The 22,304-nt window shown below is 46.0% G+C and overlaps 1 protein-coding gene across 2 annotated transcripts in view; it reads left to right on the top strand.

The window, feature by feature from the left end:
• The window catches only part of LOC144110445 (uncharacterized), an 89,292-nt gene that overhangs the window by 51,298 nt on the left and 15,690 nt on the right, over positions 1–22,304 (top strand). For both annotated transcript variants that reach the window (XM_077643341.1, XM_077643342.1), the window contains exons 8-10: positions 2,203–2,358; positions 8,774–9,025; positions 19,709–19,919. In XM_077643341.1, the coding sequence (XP_077499467.1) occupies positions 2,203–2,358; positions 8,774–9,025; positions 19,709–19,919 (619 nt within the window). The remainder of the gene's footprint in view (positions 1–2,202; positions 2,359–8,773; positions 9,026–19,708; positions 19,920–22,304) is intronic.

Genomic DNA, 22,304 nt, shown 5'->3' with positions numbered 1-22,304 from the left:
TTTTTCCAGAAGGTTAATTGTCGATACATGCAACAGATATGCTAATTTCGGTGCAGTTGCAGTAGTCACGTTGAGCTGGTGGTTGCCTAGGTATAAAAGTCACGTACGAGATGCAAGTTTATTTACTATGTGCTTTTTTTTCTTGTTTCCATCAAAAAATACGTTCTCATTGAATGTAAGTTTTATTCTGGTTTTCTTTTGATCCCGCTTTTCATTTGACCTTTCATTATATGCGTTCTACTTTCTCATCAGATTCTGCCCTGCCTTTTCCTTTAACACGTACAGCCTCGGGCAATGATGGTGGCTAACTTATCTCTTGGGTGGCTCTTGCATGAAGTACACAGCTGAGAAAACACAAGAAAATAACTCGCTTGCAACGAGCAATGTTTTACAAATTCCTGCTCTTTAAATTAAAAGCGACGAACAGCAGGAATTGTTGGAAAGAATTTTATAAGATATTTCGGGCATAAATGTGGGGATTTTTCGGACTGGCAGTCTGCATGGAATGATGAAATCAACAACAAACTGCAGCTGGTGAATCCGATCCTTGGTGAATGGAAGTCGTGCCAACACCAAGAACACCTTATTGGAGTTATCTTGTGTCCCTTCGCATTGGACATAGGCATCTAACACATATCTTCATACTAATTAAACAAGGAAATCCCCTTTCTGGATGTGGCGAAGTGGTCACAGTAAACCATACTTTGTTTTCATTGCAGGAAACTTATAAAATATGAAAAAAGCATTTCTCAATATTTTACTATAAACACGTCCCTTTCCACCCCAGCTTGCTTTTAGGAGAGAATGCAATAGTAAACTTATCACGAGTAGTTAGATTTGTAAAAGAGGGATATTTCCTCATCAGCAAATTGTAATTTTTTTATGAACTAGTTGTCCGCCTGCCCAACAGTGAGATCCTACTAACCCTGTGTTTGGTGCATGATAGCCAGAGCTGCTTATGCACCATAAAACACACACAATACACACTCTCTCTCCTGCAGGAAAAAATTGCTCCAAGTTGGGAAGTTTAGATTTATGTAAGGAAATTTTTGGTTACGGCATGCAACGTCCCCGGATGCGACACCCTGCAAATAAAATTTGGGCTCCTATCCAACTGTTTACAGGGAACGAAGCTCAATTTCAATAACCACTCAGTTTTTCTTTTTTTTTTTTGCGCAACAGTAAACTTGCTGTCTGCGGTTTGGTTTCATTTGGTTCCCTCTTGCTCCCCTGTACTCTGAAAATGAGAGGGGATTTCCCTCTCTCCAGCTTGCCACATTCCAACTGAGGCTTGAGACAGACGAATGGACAGATTTTTTGACTGGGGCTTCTGCTTTGGTCGCAATAAGAAATACTACGCATGTAATAAAAATCAGTGATAGTTTACCAAAATGTGGTCATGTGTTGGGATATGCTAATGACGAAATTTCACAGCTGGATATGGTGCCACAAGTTGTTTTATTTAATTTGTAGTGCAAAATAAAATTATAAATCCTTGTTTCTTCAACACTGCAGCACCCATTGTTACAATATGAGGCAAGATCTCATTTCTGCCATAATCTCGTAGCACGTTTTGGTCAGCTTTGCATCCCGATAAGCCTAAAGTAAGGTAGCAAGTGCACTCCGCACGTACTAGATGCCTTTTCGTTTGGCAGAGGCAACACGCAGCAATCGACGCGTGCATCAAGCCGAGATCTTGCATGTTGCTGCCCCACACATCCCCACAGAAGAAAATGCCCCACTATACATGAACATATCACCGCAACAGAGCATCCCCGTGCCTTTGAGTGTTTTTGCGGGCAAGCTATTTCATTTTTTTTTAATCAATTCTTGCTTTGAGAATGCCTTGCAGGTGCTCCGCTAGTGCCGTTTCATTTTTAGTCGCTGCGTTAGTTTGTTTTAACCAAACAATATGCGAAGATTTGGCCATAAGAGAATTTTTTTTTTTACACTGAGCCCATGAGAAACCAACCTAATGTTCTTAGGTTTTATATCTGGAACTTGGTCTTAACTGAGTTTGTTTTAATGGGAGTCGACTGTGTTTTTACACTCCCCCTCTCCTTTCCTCGCCTTACGTTGTAGTTGGAAAAATAGTTAGGCTACATTACGTGACCCCAGGATGATGGGGAGGTGGAAGTTTGTACTACCATCGCAGTGGACAGAACTGTCTGTGCCATCTTGGTGTTGTAATTCTGTCCCTAGGTGGCCACCCTCCTGCCGAGCCGGACAAACAATCAGTGCCGGGAGCACTTCCTCAACTTCTTTGAATACCAAGTCGTCTCGGGCCCATACACTCCCTGCGAGGACCAGACCCTGGTGGAGCTGGTGGAGAAGCACGGACAGGGATGCTGGTCTGCGGTGAGTGATGCTGGGGCAGGGGCATGATACTGCAGGTGCACAGTAGAGCCAGAAAAGCCACTGGAGCAGCAAGGATTATTCAACCTTGCTCGTGAATCCTAACTGCAAGTCAGGAACGGTCTGCCCTCTAAAAAACGGAGTGTCTAAATCTGGTGGAGAACACTTGCCCCGAATGTGTGTTTCATTCACTTGTGCTGTGTGCTCCGGCCGTGCCATGGAGTGAGGTAGACTGGAACACCGACCCTGACACGTGGCAGTGCATGCACTCAGCAGGAGCGATTTTGCTACACAAACGCCCAGCACGTGACCGGGGCTCAACTTTGCGCTGTACTCTCTTTCCACTCCCCTTTGCTTATCAGCGTGGCTTTGTGCATGCCTTCCTGTGCTCACTATCGTCCTTGTAGAAATAGCTAGAGTTACTCCTAAAATTTCCAGAGTATCGTGCTCGTATGCCTCGTGCCACCAGGGCTTGGAAGGTTGGCTACTACAGCCCATGGAGTGTTGCCAGAAAGAGTGAAACGAACCATAGCAGGTCAATTGCATGGAGCAGCACCCTTCCAACAGCTCTGGACTGTCCTCTGGAGCCTGCATAAGTGTACCAGTTGCAGCAATTCTCGTTTCCTGTTCCTTAATTGTAAGTGTTGGTTCATGATATCGCCAGTTTGAGCTGTGACAACTGGACAGCATTTTAAATTATCACTGGAAATGATTACATTTAAGAGGGCACATAAACTTAGCACCACAAAGATGACTTTTGTACTGGATACACTAGGCAGCGGCTGCCACATATACCCTTCTGATCAGGAGGCATGGAGAGGAAGAGTGCGGTACTCTAGCAAAGCTTCTGGTGGCTCTAGAAATAGCTAGTGTTCCTGTCTATGCTCCCATATATAGTAGCAGTAGCTTGTGCTAGCCGGGAAATGCACAGGGGGAATCAGGCATATCGTTGTGCATACACAACCGATTTTGCATTGATGGATCTGCTGATGTATCATCAGTGTCAAATAGAATGCGAGCAAAACAGTTGAAACACAAACACTAAAATGAGATGATCTTAGCAGTGAGAAGCTCAGTACTATTGCAGGCTAATTCTGCTTGGAAGGTCCAAAGAATGTTGCTTAGAAGTGTTAATCAAACTCGCTTCCGTTTCCCCTCGAGGAGCTTACATGGTTTTATGTGTCTGTATATTACCATATTTACACGATTGTAAGTTGACCTATTTTTTTTTTTTAATTGGAAATCTTTAGTGGGGGGTCGACTTACAGTCGAAATGAAAACACTGCACTATAAGTAAAGGTGAGACAAACGAGATGTCACGCATGCTAGAGCGTGGTTGCATTTTTGCTGCGTGGCTGCATCGCATCGCTCTTGATGGTGGCCTTGAGCAGCTGCTATGCCAATGCACAGAACTGTCATCCCCTCCCCGGGCCTGCGGGCAGCAGCCAATGACGGCTATCGATAAGCAGCAAACTGGCACCTCACACGTGGCTGCTGACTGCGGTTGCTGATAAACGGTGGCGGCCCGATAATGCGATCGCGTTCTAAGGGAAGCTCAAGCACCCAAAACAAGTTTTCTTATGTGCGCTCGGCTTTCGAGGGAGCGTTGATAGTTGATGGAAGGGCCGCTGTTCCAATCGAGGCCGACACCCCTACTCGGAATGGCAGCAGCGCCAGGGAGTGTCAGAAGTCAACTGGAAGACCCGACGCCATTCACACGTAGTTTCTTTTTGGCTCTGATGCATTTGACTACAGCTGGCCGCGTTTCACAAGTTTTTGATGTAGGGCTTCGTCAGTCATCATTTGTGTTATAGGTCCGGCAAGCGACCGGCGCTCATTCATGGCTACATTCAAGATGGCTGCCATTTTTTACACCGAAGAAACGAACAGCCGCACGCCAGGCCACAAGTTCGACGTTCGCAATGGATGTAGAGGTGTGGCAGCCGCAGCGAGGAAAATTTTCAGCTGTTCCACGCGATGTCAGGATGTGGCTGTTTGCGAAGTGCGGGATTTCACTCCACGACAACATCAGAACGACGTGCTGTGGGACCACAGCAGCGATCACAACGGCAGTGCTAGTGAGGACAATGGCGCAAGTGTGGATGAGTAGTCCAGTGACTAATACATTTTCGTTTTGGAATGTGCCCACGGGCACACCCGCGTGCAGCAGCCGATTGCGGCTGGCGATAAACAACGGCCGCTGGATAATGCTATCGCATTCAACTATTCAAGGCCAAGCTTAAACAACCCCGGAAGTTTTTTTATTTTTCGGAAATGTGATTTGGGGAGGTTGACTTACATTCGAGTTGACTTACAATCGTGTAAATATGGTAGTTCTCTTATTTGAGTTTCATCTCTTGATGATGTTACGTAAATTGGAGCCCCCTCTTCAATATGCATGTTCAATGAAGGAAGAAGCAGGCTCATCTCACATGATGCCAGGTTGTCTGAGCACTGCCCTTGTAATTTTGGGACTGTCATCTGGGTGTACTGGGCCTGTGAACATAGCTCGAGGGGCACGCAGACGACAGACCTACAAGAGGGCCGGTACACAGACGGCGCGACAAATGTGAGAAGCGCTTACTGTGCAGCATTATATGAATACTGGTGCTGCGTACATAGAGAGTAGACAATGAACTGTTTCGTCGTTGGCTGTACCAGGATATGAAGAAGGAAAGTTGTTCGCATGGCAGTGAAGAGCCGCTTTGACGCCGGTGCTGCTGCTTCTAAGTTGAGTTGCATAAAGTTCCTAAAAATGCACATTATGTGAGTCCTGTGCGATGTCAACCAGCTAAAAACCAGCAGATTCTCAGTTGGGATCAACTGAAACCAGCAAGTGTTGCTGTTGGGACCAGCAGGCCCAGCACAAAACCAGCAAGGTTTCTATTGGGACCAACTAAAATGAACACAAACCAGCAGATTCCCAAAAGGAAATTTTCACCTATGAATGCACATTACAGTACTCCAGGGGCTGAAATTATTCTGAAGGCTTCCAGTGCGCTCTCTCCGTTAGCCCATGTGCAGATATCGGCCATTAAATCTGGCATATACCTTGCCATTTTCATGATGCAGTACTAATACTCACTACAAGGTTGTCATTGGAACGCAAGAGAAAAGACTGAAAAAACAGGCGCGAAACACTTCTGCATGAAGAGCGTGCGCATGTAGGATCCAGCGCAATGTGACAGGTGAGCTACATGAAGCAAGCAGGAGCAGATGACAAATGCGGTGACGCATCATTAGCAGTGTTTACATGAATTCCACAACTGGCACATCGCATCGCATAAAGTTTCTACGCATCGCATTCATCTAAACAACGATAATACACTAGGAAAGCGCGCCACATCATTTTGCCAGACGGGTGGATTGAGACGAGTAAGTCGACTTTTGCACCGCTTGCAAACAAGATTGCAGCGCATTAGGAATTGTCAGAAGAGAATTTGTTACGAGTCTGGTGTGCTCGCCGAGTTCCGGGAGAGAAAACGGTGATAAAATGGTGCGTTCGATGGTGGCACCGGATCCCTCCACAAGATGCGCTACACAGGTGTATTTTTCTCCAAGAGCACGCTTAGCCAGCGAAGACTTTGGGCGTTTTAAAATGCATTTTCTTCGTCGGTCTGTGAGTGCTAGTTGTATGTTCTCACCTTGTATAACAGCCCAGTTTATTATGGTCGAACTTGCCGCTACTACTGTTGCATGCAGACATTCTTAGCAGTAAGCTAACCTTATCTGGTGGTGACGCCACGTATGCTGCATGCAAGCTATAGTGAAAAGAGGGACGTGAAACTTCGTCAGCACCGACAAAGCAGCACAACGTATGCATGCAGTGTTGCATTTAAGGACATGACAGAATCGGGAGTTCAACGCCACAGCAGCTGACAAGGCAGGCAGGAAGTGTCAAAAAGAAGTGGAAACCAGCTTCACCGGCAGCACTGCTTTGCCTTCGACATGCGACACTGTGTGCTGCCACCATCGCGCCAGAGATAATGCGCTTCATGTAAACGCTGGTGCATCGCATTGCCCGTGATGCGCTACTGTCGCATTTTGTCACATTCATGTAAGCACAGCTATTGCAGCGACATGAAGCAGACAACTGCAATGAATCTTACGCTGCATGCGCATGCTTGTTAAATAAAGGGAACGAAGTGTCTCTACCATGGATCCTGGAACCACCGTAGCGGTGGCTCGGCGGTAGTTCTGTACAGCTCCAGTATGAAAATTTTCAGAGCATCATGTACCTTTTCCCCACATGGCCGGACTTAGGAGGAACATGGCCACTGTGGCTAAATGTTGCCAGAAGGCTGAATACGAAAACTTGCAGGTAATCGTATAGAATGGCGGCTTTTCAGCCTGATTTCACCTTTGGGGCCTGCAAACATGCGTGAAGTGCTGCTTAAACGAGTGACAAAGATTATTTTTTGCAATTTCCTGTGAGCATTTGTTCCTGATGTCATTGAAGCTGGCTCTACCAACTACGCAGAAGTTTGTCATTTATAATAACGACACATCAGAGGCAGATACACAGGGCACCACGTACGTGACTGTCATGCTAGGAGCATCAGGCAGCGACATCCATATACCCTCCAAGTCTGAATGTGGGGAGAGGTGGATTGTGCTACCCTGAAAATTTTTCCCCTGAGTGCAGAGCCCAAGTCCCAGCACCATCTCACAGTTTCCCCACCAAGCTTTCTGAGATGTAGCAAAAGTGACCTCCTCTTAACTGAGGAGTCGGCACTCCTGCCTATCTTGCTCTGTGGATCGGGCTAAGCCAGCGGGTCTCATGCTCATCTTGCGTGAAATGTCATATTTGGTTTATGGAGACTAGCGTCCCAAAGTGACTAAGACAATGAGGGACATCGTAGTGGATGGCTCTACATAATTCTGACCACCTGTGGTTCTTCAACGTGCCCTGACATCACAGGACACAGGCCTCTAGCATTCTTCTTCCTTCATCAAAGTGCGCCGCCGCGGCTGGAAGCCTAGAAGTTGTGATGGAATACGTCTACTTAGGGCAGGTAGTGACAGCTGATCCGGATCATGAGAGGGAGATAACTAGAAGGATAAGAATGGGGTGGAGCGCATATGGCAAATTCTCACAGATCATGAGTGGTAGTTTACCAATTTTTCTCAAGAGGAAAGTGTATAACAGCTCAATCTTACCGGTACTCACCTACGGGGCAGAACCGTGGAGGCTAACGAAAAGAGTTCAGCTTAAGTTAAGGACAACGCAGCGAGCCATGGAAAGAAAAATGATAGGTGTAACGTTAAGAGACCGGAAGCGGGCAGAGTGGGTGAGGGAACAAACACGGGTTAATGACATCCTAGTCGAAATCAAGAGAAAGAAATGGACTTGGGCAGGGCATGTAATGCGAAGGCAAGATAACCGCTGGTCCTTAAGGGTAACGGAGTGGGTTCCAAGAGAAAGTAAGCGTAGCAGGGGGCGGCAGAAGGTTAGATGGGCGGATGAGATTAAGAAGTTTGCAGGCAAAGGGTGGATGCAGCTGGCAAAGGATAGGGTTAATTGGAGAGACATGGGAGAGGCCTTTGCCCTGCAGTGGGTGTAGTAAGGCTTGATGATGATGATGATGATGCACGAAGCAGTTCAGGTGGCAGCTATTTTGGAGAACTTCTCCCATCTTGTTCTGCCTACAGGGGCGAATTTATGGGTGACTCTTGGATTGGCAGTCTTACTTGCTCAGTGCATATATGGGCCAATGTGTGAAAAAGTAAGCGGGGTTCACATGATTTTCCCGTTGTTTGGTCGTGGTGCGTTGCCGTCTCTTCTGTCATAAAATTGCAGGCCTGTGTTTGGGCGGACGAAGTGCAGCTAGCGTTTTCCCATGTGTAAACATTGCGCCTATTCCTTGCTTGCCACAAGGTTGCTTCCATCTGCAGGCAAGCCATACGTTGCCATCGAAGTAGGCTACGGTGGCGTTGTGCACAAGTGGCAGGGCTTGTTGGCATCTGTCTGTTATGCTGCCGACGTTTTTGACAAGTTTATCAAGTTGAAATTGTCCCCCGATGAGGTTTTGATTCTTCGGTTGAACTTTCAATGCTCCTCCATCTTCCACAAGTTTGTGGTTCCTGTCTGCTTGCTAGAACCAAGTCCCATGTCTACAAGTGTTCGCTATTATTGATGCTCGGTAACATAGCCCATATGTGGATCGTAATGGTCACATTAGTTTCACTTGTACTATGGAAGCATTTGTTTTAAGTGGGGCTGTTAGATTTGGGCTTGCCTACACGTACGTGGTCAAGTTTTTTCTTGCATAAGCTAAAATAATCACTATTTGATTACTAACTACCAAGGTGCCGGCCTGTTGTCTTGCTATGCCGTCCTTGCGCCATTAAAATCTATGCATAGTTGGCATGTTGCGCTGCTGCAGTGGGCCAGTTGGCGTGATACATGTATGTTCAGGTCTCCAAAGATATGCCCTGGCGGACACCCGGCTCAGTGTTGTCGCGCTACAAGCGGCTCAAGCAGCTGATGGAGAAGGATGAAGTCACAGTGGCTGACTTGCAAAAGTACTACGCGACATCCGGTGACAAGGTGGCGAGGGACCGCCGTGGCATGACTTCGGCGATGGACCGGCGGTATGATGTGTTTCGGCGTATCTGCCGTATGATCACCACGTCAACGCAGAGGGAGGTTGCGCTGAAGCTGTGCAAGGTTTGTCCTGTTTGTTCCTTGCATGGAGCTGTTTTTTGTTTTGCACAAAGTGCTTTGTCAAGGTTTCAAGAGAGTGACGGTATTTGTAAATGAAGCGGAGATGGTAAGTGTGAGTACAAGAAAAAGGTCACATTGAACCATTCAACAATGATGACTGCAGGGACTTATTTGGATTGAATTGTTGTAATTTGTCACTCTGTGGGGAAGATGAAAGAACGTGAAAAGTTTTTAGTGCGATCATGATATATGGTTGGGCAGTTGGCGTGGTGAAGTCTCACAGTGTTTTACAAAATGATGGTGTGAGATTAAGGGGGCACACTGCAAGTTTGTAACGAGGACAGCCTGGCATAGAGTTGCTCTGTGTGCATTGCTAGCAAAGAAATATCTAGTGAGTTTTGTTCGTTGTAGAAGGAGAGTGAGACCTTAGGAATTAAGTGGGCCAAGCTACTTCCTTTACCACGTACAAGGTGAGCTCTGAGTTGTGCTGAATTGTTAATTGGCACTTTGTGTGGTGTCATATTTCACACCTAGTTATCTCGCATATCAGAGTTTTTACTGAATGCTTAGAATGTGCACATGACGTTAGAAATTCCGCAGTAAAAAAATTACATTAGTGCTGCTGGCAAAATATGTCTGTGAGAAAATGGCGGAGGACGTGCTACCATGCTCACTGGTTTGGTAGATTAATTCAGTGCTTATAATCAGGGGGCTCTCGAGGGTCCTCAGACCTCCCCATCAGTACTGACAAGGGATCGGAGACCCCCTGTGCTACAATATAAGGACTGGATGAATCCGTAGCAGGCAACCATTTTTTTATTCCTGTTGTCAGTGGTGGTCGGAACTTTTATTCTCTGCAATAATAATTAATAATGTGTTTTTTAAAAACTAAGATATAGAAAAATAAAAAGTCGCGAGCATTACACAAAGACTTGAAGAAAAAATTGGATTGGAAAAGACACTTATGCTCCGCATCGACGCAAAAGCGTAGTGGGGTAGGCTTTCCATTTGGAGCAGTTTGACATCTTTGAATGTAATTTTCTTTTTCTTTTTCAATTCTTTAATGAAATAATTGAGCAATTACACTCTAAATTTTCTTAATTAGCATCGTCAAGCATTGGCTTTTAATTCTTAGCATTTTTACACCTTTGAACAATTTTTCCATTTTTTATTTCTTTAGTTAATCAGTTAGAACGATTTAATTAACACTTCATCGCCTATCACACAGCAATCACTCGTCAGCCTCTAGAACCACAAATTACCATGATACGATATTTTTACGTAGCCCCCGATTATTTCCGACACGCGGTGCCGACTACTACTACACTGATGGCTTTCCAACCAAATGAGCTGTATACACTATCGCGTAAAAAGGAACTGAATGCCCTCATGCCACGAGTTAGTCCAGAGCTGGCCACTGCCAAAGCTACACAACACACAACAGCAACGAGGCCACTCGCAGAGTGGGGAGATCGCTTGTTTGGCCCATCTAGTCTTGTTACAGTGCACTTCGCTGTTGTTCCACACCTAACATAAATTTGTGGGAGGCACTTAATAATCTCTTAACTGCAGGAAGGTGAAAGCTGTTTGTGACTCATCGCACTGATTTGCAATTTTGACCCAAATTATAGATTACGTGACCTTAAGATCATGTGACATCACAAGGTCACATGACATAGGTGGTGATGTAACAGACGGACGGTCACCGCGAGTGTGAGCCATTAAAGGCTATCGCCTTAAAACGTGTCATCATCGTCATTTTCGCTTCAACCTGCTAGCCCATAAGACTGCTTTGCATGTGAGCAAGGGCATTTCATAACTTCAGAGCAAGTGCAAAAAACAAAAATTGGCTGGATTTTTCTTTTACACGCCATTAACTGGGAACAGTTGATGCAAAGGATTGCATTCCTTTCTGACCAGAGCAGTAGAACGAAATTCAGAATGTCTGGCACAAAGGAACAAGTCTGCACTATTGAAGCCATCTTTTCCAGGGTGTGCAGCTATTTGCAGGCTCTTTTATACAGGGACAGAAGACTGATTGCAGCACATAGGCAATGTAGTGCTATTAAACCTGGATGTATAGTTGACCCTCCTTGTAGGGAATCTCGATATTGCGAAGCTTCTCGAATATCGAACACGGCTTTCATGGAAGTTTGTGTACATGTTACAGAAGCGCTGCGGCAGTTGACCTTAATGTAGCAAACGCACCCTGCCAAACATTTATAGCTAATGCAGTGTTGCTAGAAATTTGACCAAACCATAATGATAATAACATAATAACAAAAATAATGATACGACTTGAATGGCCATAAGAAAAACATCTACTTACGATCTCATTGAGCCATGTAGAAACACAATATGCTGTGTTCGTGTGCCACAAGCACTACCTTGTGGCGAATGTAGCAGTCTCCACAGCTTTTGCTTCTGTAGTGACACATCAAGAGGTGTTCCAACAGTCTGGGTACAAGGGTGGCGCAAAACAACAAGGCATAGCCTTCACACAGTGCTAGCAGTATGGGTTATTTGCGAAATTATGGCGCCAGCATACTACGATTGCCGGGAGTGCGGACGCGAAGCGAGGAGCGAGTTCGTTTCAGAGTCGACGGATGGGAGGGTGCATACAGGAGAGAGGTGGCATTCTCCGACTTCTCCGCCTCCTCTTCCTGCCTGGTACTCCAACCCCACGGTTAGCAGCATCGTTCGAACAGTGGCAGACATATTGGCCACTGCTGCTGTAGTCAAATTTACGCATGCTCCTTTCTCTCGGCAGTGTTGCTTACCTTGCTGTGTTCAGTGCTGCACTGATTTTTGTTCGAGTTGTTTAGTGGAATGCACTTGATGAAAATGAAGCCTGCTGATAAAAGCCTTGAAGGCTGGCAGTAGACTGAACATATTGCGGTATCAGGCAGTTGGGACGACGCTTACAGCAACATGGCCCGAGCAAGAATGGAATGCATGTTTATTGAGGGCACAACATGTGAAAGCACGAGCTAGCGCGCTGTACATACTGCGCATCACTGATGCAAATCTCCGCTGATACAATCACTACATGTGTCCGATACATCCTCCCTCGGGAACGAACAAAATTAAACACATAGATAAATATAACTATCAATCATAGCTAAGGCACTTAATTGGTACTTGTGTTTGTCATAACTTAACTCTGTGGGGGCTGGTTGCTACGAGTTGACCTTCTCACAGGGGGCTGCGATGGGATGCTCGGTGGAGGATCGCGGCCACTTACTGGTAGCATCAATCCCTCGCTGTTTCATGAAGTTACTCGACAGGCTTGCGCAGTTAGTTCCGTTGGTGTCGTACACTGTTGTGTGTGGGAGTGGGAACCCCTTGAGACTCTCCTCGTCATTGTCATCGCTGTCACTGCTATATCGCTCCTCCATCCTAGGTAGGTGCCGGCAGTTTCACCGCAGCACACGATGATCTTGGGTTTGTACCAAGTAGATAGGGGAGCGCTTTCAGCTATGATCGTCGCATTCCGTGACCAACCCGCAGCATTGTGAAGCCGCACCTTTTTGCCTCTGTATAGTACTGCCGAAGGCTTTCCAGCCCTGGCTTGGTGGTGTTTCCTCACTTTGGTCCCGGACACCCTTCCAAAGCCGGGAAGGTGAGAACGAAGTCGCCTCCTCTGAAGAAGCTCACCCGGAGAGTGCCCATCTTCAAGAGGTGTAGAGATATGCTAGAAGACCAAGCCAGAAATCCTCCCGTGCCTCGAGGGTATTTTTCAGGGTCTGCAGTTCGAGTGTCGATAACGGGTGCTCAAGGCTTTATGATAGAAGCTGTACGTTTTGGCAAAGGTGGCAAATTCGTGGCTCGACAACTGGGTTCGTTATCTGTGCAGACTTCCACTGATACACCATACCTGGCAAACATGGCGCTAAGGGCTGCAATCGTGGTTTCCACAGTTGTGTCTTCCAGGTTGTCGACCTCGGGAAAATTAGAAAAGGCACCACAGCCAAACACATATGATTTTGCCGCATAAGAAAGATAACCACTCCAACCCTGTACCAAGCACATTTGGGAACTGGTCGCATTAGAAGTGGCTCCTGTGCTTGTCTGCATGCGTATTTTCTGCACGTTGCGCAGCTTTCGACCCGGGCAGTATCAAATATCAGCAAGTATCAGTGGGCAAGTATCAGGCATGTGGGACCATGCTTACAGCAACATAGTCTGTGCAAAAATGAAATGTATGTTTATTGAGGGCACAACTTATTAAGGTACGAGCTAGCACGCTGTACATACTGCGCATCACTGATACGCATCTGCGCTGATACAATCGCTACACGTGTCCAATACAATCGCTACACGTGTCCGATACAATTGCTACACATGTCCAATACAATTGGTACTTTGCCCATCTTCAATCTGCACTTATCTGGGAATATTTCTATGTGTTACAGCAATAGCTGTTAAGCACTGATTTTTGGGTTTCACATTGTAGTAGTAGCAGTATTATGTTATAATCGTTGGCATGACTGGTGGGTGCATTACCATGGAAACCTCACAGAAGGTGCCTATCATGCAAGGAGGAAAATGACATCAGCAGCGAAATTGTTAACTGGTGGGTGGTTACGGCAGGAACCATCTGGAGGGTTATTACCGTGGTAGGCGGAGGGTATCGGGAGAGCAGAAAAATTCCCAACCAGAGGATGATAGCCATTTCAGGAGGTGGGTATGGCGAGAGAGTTACAAGGCGCAACCTGGTGCCACAGGAACTAGCTGAAGAGTAGTTACCCTAGAAGGAGTAGGAGGGCACGATGAGTGAAGAAGGATATATAGAGAATGTAGGAAGGCCTGCTACAGTAACCATCCGGAACATGGTTACCACGGAAAGAGGATGAGTGTAAGGCGAGAGCAGAGGAATGTAGCACGATCCACCTGCAGCAGCTGCTGCGAAACATGCTGCCCGAAGGAAGGATCATCGGCGGTGCTGTGCTTCTAGAGCAGCGGACTGGAGAGGAGACCTGGACGAAAAACGACTGTGTGAAAAACTAAAAAGAGTGCCCTATAGCCAGGCATATGTGAAGTCACTCTCATATTCTCTACCGCAGTATATCATAAAGTATAAATACCTTAATAGCTGTCAATGAATTTTAATCCTGTCAATACTTTTAGGGCCCCAAAAAATATGGAGGCTTTCCATGAAGGTTTGCTGGATTTCACCTGAGTTGGCTTCTGATTATGATTTTTACCAGGGCTGGGCACGACACTTCACAAAACTATACACGATACCGATACCCAGTACCCTGAAAAATTGCATTTCTAATAGTGATACAAGATACATAACCGAAATTGATTTCCGATATAGATAATTGATACTGTGTCTTCAGTACTTCGATACATCACTGTATTCACTAGTATTAATAATGCTGGCAATATGATTAGGTAAGTGGAGAACTTTCTTAAAGGGGCTGCGAAACACCGCTTGAACAGATGCCAGTTGTGCTTCAGATGGATTCTTAATGTCACACGGATGCTGACTCAAAAAGAATTACTAGAATCGATGCATAGGAATGGGAGTTATTCAATGAAGAAATTTCGAAATACAAGCAAACAGTGCTGCCCTCTACTCGATTATCGCGAAGCTTCCCATTCCCATTTCACTCTCCCATTCATTCATGCCAAGGCTGGCAGCGCCGCTTGCATGGTTACAACAACCACGTGAACGCCCAGCTGACCCAGTGATGCTTCACCGTCACGTTGACGGCGCAGAAGTGAACACTGATCAGTGATGTTCCCTTACTTATGGATCCGAACTCGAGCGCAAGATACTGCAATGGTGTGACAGCCTGCGCAAAATATCAGACACATTTAGCATAGTGCGTACCACTAGTGCTTACCGCCAACCATCGCTCATCGCTCCTAGCGCGCTGGTTGGTCACGGCGAGCAACCAGCGCGCGCTGTTGATGGGAACGTGGCGCCATCTGGTGCCGCCAGCTAGTGATCCTCCACAAGCTGACGATGCGCACTGCCTGCTAAATGTGAAACGAATGCATCCTTCCTTCGAACCGAAACGAACGCTTTTAAAGTGCAATGGCTTAATTGGATCGATTCTGCAAAGCCGCCCTCGGATACATAGAGAGTAGCGATAAGTATTGAGTGCTAGGCCGTAGGATGTTTACAGAGAGGCGCAAAGTTCTTCGATGCAAAAAGTAGCCAGAGCGTTTGGTGGTGTATTTTTTTTTGCTTTATTTACAGTGCTTTTATCTAGGGCAAACAAGTTGGTTTTATTAATGTAATATAAAACACAAAAAATTGACAAAACGTACCTCTAGTTATTAACACATTTTGCACTATATTTACTCTTTATCCAATCATCAAGCTCCCACTAAGTGATGTCATATCCACTGCTAAAAACCGCCACTGTATGGTGACACTGTCAGCGCCAAGAATTTGTTTTTGCAAGCTAATTAAAATATTTAAAACTGCAGTATACGCTGTACGACCAGTGCTAATACCATCACTATAACACATTCTATGCAACCAACAGGCAAAAGAATGCACTGAAAATGTGTTTCGGGGCCCCTTTAAGGTCTATGATTTCTGGAATCTTTGGTCTATTCAACATAGCACACTGTTTTCTGAAAGTTTTACACCTTACAGTTTGTGGTGGTTTAACGAGATGTCGTAGTGAAGGACTCTGGAAGTTCTGACCACCTGGGGTTCTTTAATGTGCACAGACATAGCACAGTACATAGGCCTCTAAAATTTCACCTCCATCGAAATTCGACTGCCACAGGCGGAATCGAACTCTCATCTTTTGGGTCAGCAGCTGACCACCATAACCACTGAGCCACCGCGTTGGCTGATATGAAACTTTATTCCCACATCAATATCATATTGCATAACAGAGCATAATTATGATACAGTCGAGACCGCTTATAACGAACATGAGCGTCACGCGGAGTCCGTTCGTTATATCCCGAAGTTCGTAGTAAGTGGACCACAGCTTTAAAAACAGTTGCTTGTCAAAACAAAAATTTTTTTTCTTTGCGAAGAAGTCCGTGATGAACGTCTATTTCGGCAGCGCAGATCCAATGAGTGAGGTTTCCAGTTTATTTAAAGCAGAAGCGTGCTATAGCCGAGGCCCTTGGCATAGACAAGTTGTCTGAGGCTCTCTATGTAGCTCACTGCTACAGGAACGCTTATGGGTGCTGGCTCTGAAGTTTCAACTTCATCTGACACTTCAGAAACGATGCCCTCGTCCATGCACGGTTCCGCGGTGTTGGCATCGTCATCGACAGAAATAAAATCATTCCAACCAAAGTCATGACCCCCCCATGTCAGAGTCGACGACGCGCTGCCACAAATTGCCGCCAGGTTGTTCATCTTGCGAAGCATCAGGCTCGGCATCAGACACTGCGTCGACGATGCCGGCCTTGCGGAAGCAGCTCCGCTCGCCAGTGGCCGTCACCTCCGTCCAGGCCACTTTCATGATCTCTACCGATGAATACAATGGAAATGGGCACCGTGTTCCCGTCCGCCATCCTGAATTACAACCAGGGCCCGAGATTTGAACGAAGCCAACGAAATGTCCGCACCGCAACAAAGGTGACAAAAGCGCCTGATAGGGTAGACGTGCAACGTACGCAGGCGGCAATCAAGCCAGCCAAGCTAAAGATGCAGAAGCACAGCGCCAGCGGAGAGACCAGTGAGGGGCGTCCATGAGCGCCAGTGCGGCCACCTCTTGGCTCCCACGGAAGGCCTCCTTCGGTTGATCGCAGAGGCCACGTGCGGATTTGCGAGAGTGAGGAAAGGGAAGCGGAGTTGCGAGGAGGGGGCCGGGAGGGCGATGTTGGAAGTCGCATCGGCGGGGAAGGGTAGCTTGCTCAAGAGCAGCGCGAAACGGGGCGGGCAGTTGGCCTGCGATGAGGCTTGGGAAACATGCCGCGTGCCGGGTGCGCAAGGCGGTCAGAGGCAGGTTATCTCGCATCGAGGCGCCGGGTTTGTGCCGTCCGTTCGCTATAACCGATCAGCACTGCTTAATGACATTCGTTATGCATGTGATTTTGTGCCATTGAAACAATCTATATTTTGACAATCATGCAGGTCTCATTCGTTTTAAGCGAAAATTTGTCTTAAGTGGGGCCGTTATATGTGGGCTCGACTGTTATGCAAAACATTGACCACGTAGTGCTAGTGCATCTAATTTACATCTGGCATAACTATGGAAATCGACTATCATTGTTTTTGTTTCTTACTGCAGTATTTACTGAGTTGCCTCTGCCTTTGCCCTGTGCTAAAAGGTGCGGAGAACCAAAGTTATTTCCCCAGCACTCTGTTCAACAGACTTCTGAAGCTGAACACCCTTGGTTGAAATGTGGAAGGAAAGGGACAAAAATAAATGGATTGAAAGTTTCTATTAGGCACAATAGGTCTTGCTAATCTTGTTATTTAGGTGCTATTTTTACATAACAGTTTTAAGTAACAGCATTTTCTCGCACCGCCGGTTCGAGAAAGCCCCATGATGCGGCCATGCAGCAAAAATGAAAAGATCCTCTCTGCAGAAATAGACAAGCTCGTTGCCATGTTGTTCTTTATGAAGGTGCTTTCTATCAAAGAATGAGAGTGACGCAAATAGCCAGGTCGACTTGATGGTTGTGGCTAAGAAACTCAAGTTTCGCTCGTGCCTCTTGAGAACTATGGCTTGTTGTAGCACCTTCTTCTTCAAAAGAAAGGAATGCTCCAGCTGATCCATTTGACGCTGCCAGCGCCGATGACCCCACTGACCCATCTGTGCACTTTTATTGTGCTGACAAAGTTAACAACAAATCTTCTGTAAACTCCTGACCATGGTGGCACAAGTTGTCTGTTTTTGTTGGCAACAACTGCAACCTGAAATAAGAATGAAGGGCTGCTGTTTCTGCCACAACACAGAGCATGTTTCCTAGTCCCTCTGTCACCGAGTGTGCAGAGGCGTATGGTATATCTCATCTGCCTGCCATACAACAAATGTAGGACGAAATAAGACTGGCTTGGTTGACGGCATTGGCATTCTGTCTCTCTAATTGCACTTCATTCCTTTTCTCAGTATGCTACCACCTGAGTGAGCACCGCTGGCCCAGTGTCCAACTTGGTGATTTCAAAATCTGCGGCACATTTTATTTTTGAGTATCTAGTATGGCTAAAATACATGATACACTGAAAATTTATTTTTGATGCTAATACTGCAATGCTTTCGCTTTTTTCAAGCAATACCTAATAACGGTACACGAAATGTATCGAAAAATGTACCTTCTGTACGGTCCATGCCTGATTTTTACAGCGCTAGCTGTTATAGCAAGTTTCCTGGCTGAAACATATTAGTTGCCGTGTTTATCCATTGTCCATGAATCCTAGCTTGACTGGAAGGCAGATGTGGGGTGCTCTTCTGCGGAGGCACGATAACGTGTCCAGTCTCTGTGGACAGCTCATGCCTAGCACCTTGCGCAAATACTCCCACAAGGGAATGCAATCTTTACAAATTCACGCATGGCAGATGCAGCAGTTGTAAAAGCACAAAAAGAACAGCTAGTGCTCATCGTATTGCAACGGGTATAATCGCTAATAGCCTCGGGTCTTGATGCAAAGACTGCATGTAATGAAGAACTGCGTGCAATGAGAAAATGCTTGCTTTTGTAAAATCAGTATATTGGGGCAAAGAAGAAGGCAGAACGCCGACCAAAATAAAAATGAAAAATGAGCTTTTAAATGACATTTCGGCTCTTTTTGAGACGTTTGGAGCCGAAATGTCATTTAAAAGTTCATTTTTTATTTTGGTCTATGTTCTGCCTTCTTCTTCATGTACACCTCCGACCAGACGCATTTACGTCCAACCCTCGGCTTCAATATATTGGGGCTTAAAATAATTCCGATGATCACCTTTTGAAAAATAAGAGCATATCTTTGTTTCGAGAAAATAAATATATGTGTTTGTTCTTTGTGACTGTCAGGTTTGTTCGGCAGCAAAATACAGATTTATTGCTGTCAAAAGCGCATTGCATAATAGAATTATTGGTTTTCATGCCAGTCATTAGAAGCTACTGATGCCAGCATTAAATAGGATTTTAGTGGTCACCTTTTTAGTAGTGAATGATCGTGTATCCTTGGCTTATCGCTACGCCTGTAAAAGCTACCTTTACTTCTCCACAAACTGCTCTTCAAGAAAGCCTGCAGCGGCGACACCTGTACATTATATTTCTGTATGACAGCATTAGATGGCATAACGACACGAAAATCCAGCGTCACCCAAAAAGTTACGTTATAAAACTCACGGTTGGTCGAAATGGTGTCACATCATCAAAGGTGGGAAAATACGAAATGTTAGCCAGTACAGAACTAGAACTGCCCCAAAGGAATAGCAAGTAATTGGAATAGATTTAGAATGTAATTGGAATAGAGTTTGATTAGAATTGGAATGCTTTTGCATTACTCCCATGCAAGTTCCGTAAGTGCCCTTCTTAATTTTGTTCTTTTCTAGCCTAAGAGCATTCTGTTTTTAGCGAAAATGGCCTCTTGCTCACGAGAACTAGGTAATACGTATTTTTGTACTGTCAAACTTCAATTCATCCTGAGTATCGTTCTGTCTGTAATGTACTGGGGCCACCATATGATCCAAAGTGTGCCTGAAATGCAAGGCACACTGAGGCCAGGAGTGGTGCCAGGTGTTATATTGTGAAAATACGCTGCAGGGCGAGGGCCAGAACCTGGACAGAGAAGCCTGCCTGCGGTTGTACCAGCGGATGCGCTACCTGTTCCTGAATGGCCGCCCCCCCAACTATGAGCTTGCCCAGGCCAAGGCCCTGAACAAGGAGATTGCCCAATATGCGCAGCCAGGGCAGCGGACCTTTGCGCCCAACCTGGGCGCCTACGAGCGCCAGGAGTGGCAGGCCGTGAAAAATGGTGCGTGCGTCCACGCGCTGAGCAGCTTGCCCGCTGGACGGCTTGATACTATGGTGGGGCTATTAAAAAATACCGAGAAAATTGTGTCCTGGCCTGTGCCACTAATTGTTACGAACTTAATCTAATTAGCAGTCCAAAAATAACAGGTACAGAATTACTTTGCATTGTAGAAAATAAAATAAGATAAACAGTGATACTATAGTGCTACGGCCATTGGAAGGGCTGTTAAAAAGAAGAATTACTACATGAGAAAGGTAAACACAATAGACTCTCGTTAATTCAAACTTCAACAAACTAGCGTTTTTTTTTCAGTTATCAGTAAGTTTGAATTATCATAAGTGCACCTCAGTATGATGCAAGACTGATTGTAATTCACGGTATCAATATCTATGTATACAAATAGTATTTTGAATGTTTGTCTATGCAAATGTAGCTAAATGCTTTAGCACAACATAAAATATGAGTAGAAAGCAGTGATAAGTTGGTTTACTGAAGTGTGATCAAAAGTAAGTTGTCAATAATGGTTTGGTTTCACGTTAGAGAAAAAATAAAAACTTCATGGGACAAAAAAAAAAAGGTCCGAATCATCGGAAGGTGGAAAAGTTGATTGGCTAGAAAAAAAAAATTCCTGAAACTGTTTCGCACTTTAAGTGAAAAAGTGCGCAGCAGTGCAATGGTGGTTTTTCGCCAATACTGTCATTTTGTAGTGCATGCCCACTGTTGAAAATATCAAAGCACAACTGCTCCAAAACAGTTTGGCTTTCCGCAGTCTTCTTCACAGGAGCGATGCAGTAGGAATGGAACTTCCTCACATGTATCGGTGTCCATGTAAAGAGGCTTCACCACACAACGAGCAGCTCATAACAAGCGTGAATTATCGACGCACAGGACCACGCGGACGGATGCGAGGGAAATGCACATTTGTGCTGGAACAGCGAGGTGCCTTCCAGAAGAAAGAAGAAAAAAAGACTTGGAGGACGCTTAAGCTTCGTTTTTAATAGCAGAACACGACAGTGTTATCGGGCCGCCGCCGCTTATCAGCAGCCGCCCTTGGAGAGTGGGATGCCGGTTCTGCGCATTGCTGGAGCGATGTGACGGAGCCGCGGCAGGCGGGCAGCCGGCTTTTCTGCCTCACGAGCTCAAAAATGGAAACTGTGTAGCTAAGGGGCACCTCCGACCTACTCAACCCTCCTTCGTGTCAGAGCCAACCGGTTGGAGGGGCCGGATTTTCAGTTCACACACGCCTCAAACCTGACTCATCCTACCTCAGTCGCTGCCATTTCGCACACCGAGAGCACCGTCAGCAACACTAAGTTTGAATGGGTTCGATCCCGGCCGCTGCAGTCGACTTTCGATGGAGGCAGAATTCTAGAGGCCCATGTATTGTGTGATGTCAGTGCATGTTAAAGAACCCCAGGTGGTCGAAAGTTTCGGAGCTCTCCAATGTGGCATCCCTCATAGCCCGAGTCGCTTTGGGACGTTAAACCCCAATAAACCATAAACCTTAAAAAAGTTTGAATTAACCGAATTGAAGAGAAATCGCGGTATGAATTAAGTGCCTTTAAAATGCATTGAATATATAGCCAGCCAAACAAAATTCTAAAATTTGTTTGGATTAACAGAGTTTGAATTATCACGAGTCTACTAGTAATTACTCGCGTGTTTTCTTGCTGGGCAAGCATTGCTAATGAAGAGAAAGAGCTGTAATAATAAGGTTTATGAGAGGCCTGGACTATGGACTTTTTATTCCTGCTGGGCCGATGAGGAGGAATTTTATAGGGATGGAGGCAGAGCGGTGGCAGATAATCTTGATTGTTGATTCCATCTGTTGCCATATTGGGGGGTGATTGGGGTTCAAAAAGAAATTGGCAGTGGTTTAGCTGTGATTAAACCTAGAGTGACGTTATATCTACAGCTGGCCGGGTGGAACTTGTTTATAATTTAAGTCAGTGTTTCACTGGTCCATTTCGCTGGGTGTTCCTTCATCTTCGTCCCACTTGACACGGCGCACGCTCACCGCTGGTGCAGCTCGGTTTCGCCGGCGCGCTGTGCCGCCACCAGCAGCAGCTGCTCCGCACCACACGGCTGGTGACATCACCAACCATGTGACAAACCACGTGATCAGCCACGGCACTGCGCCGCCAACAGCTGCTCCGCACCATGTGACCAACCACGTGACAGCATGGCAGCACAACCACAGGGTGGCGGTGCAGCCACAGGGTGGCGGAACCGCCACGCTGAAGGCTCGAAATGCTGCCGTTATGTAGCTATCGCTACAAAAAGTCTTGAGATACTGAGTGACCCCCCTTTGTGTAATGGTGAGTGATATGAAAATCTGGGGGCCCTTTTTAACCACATTCTTAAAAAAGCAAATGGGATAGAATT

The sequence above is a fragment of the Amblyomma americanum genome, chromosome 11, assembly GCF_052857255.1.
Source record: "Amblyomma americanum isolate KBUSLIRL-KWMA chromosome 11, ASM5285725v1, whole genome shotgun sequence".
NCBI classification, from domain to species: Eukaryota; Metazoa; Arthropoda; class Arachnida; order Ixodida; family Ixodidae; genus Amblyomma; species Amblyomma americanum.
Note: the sequence above shows the minus strand (reverse complement) of the source record. Positions and strands in the feature narration are given on the sequence as shown.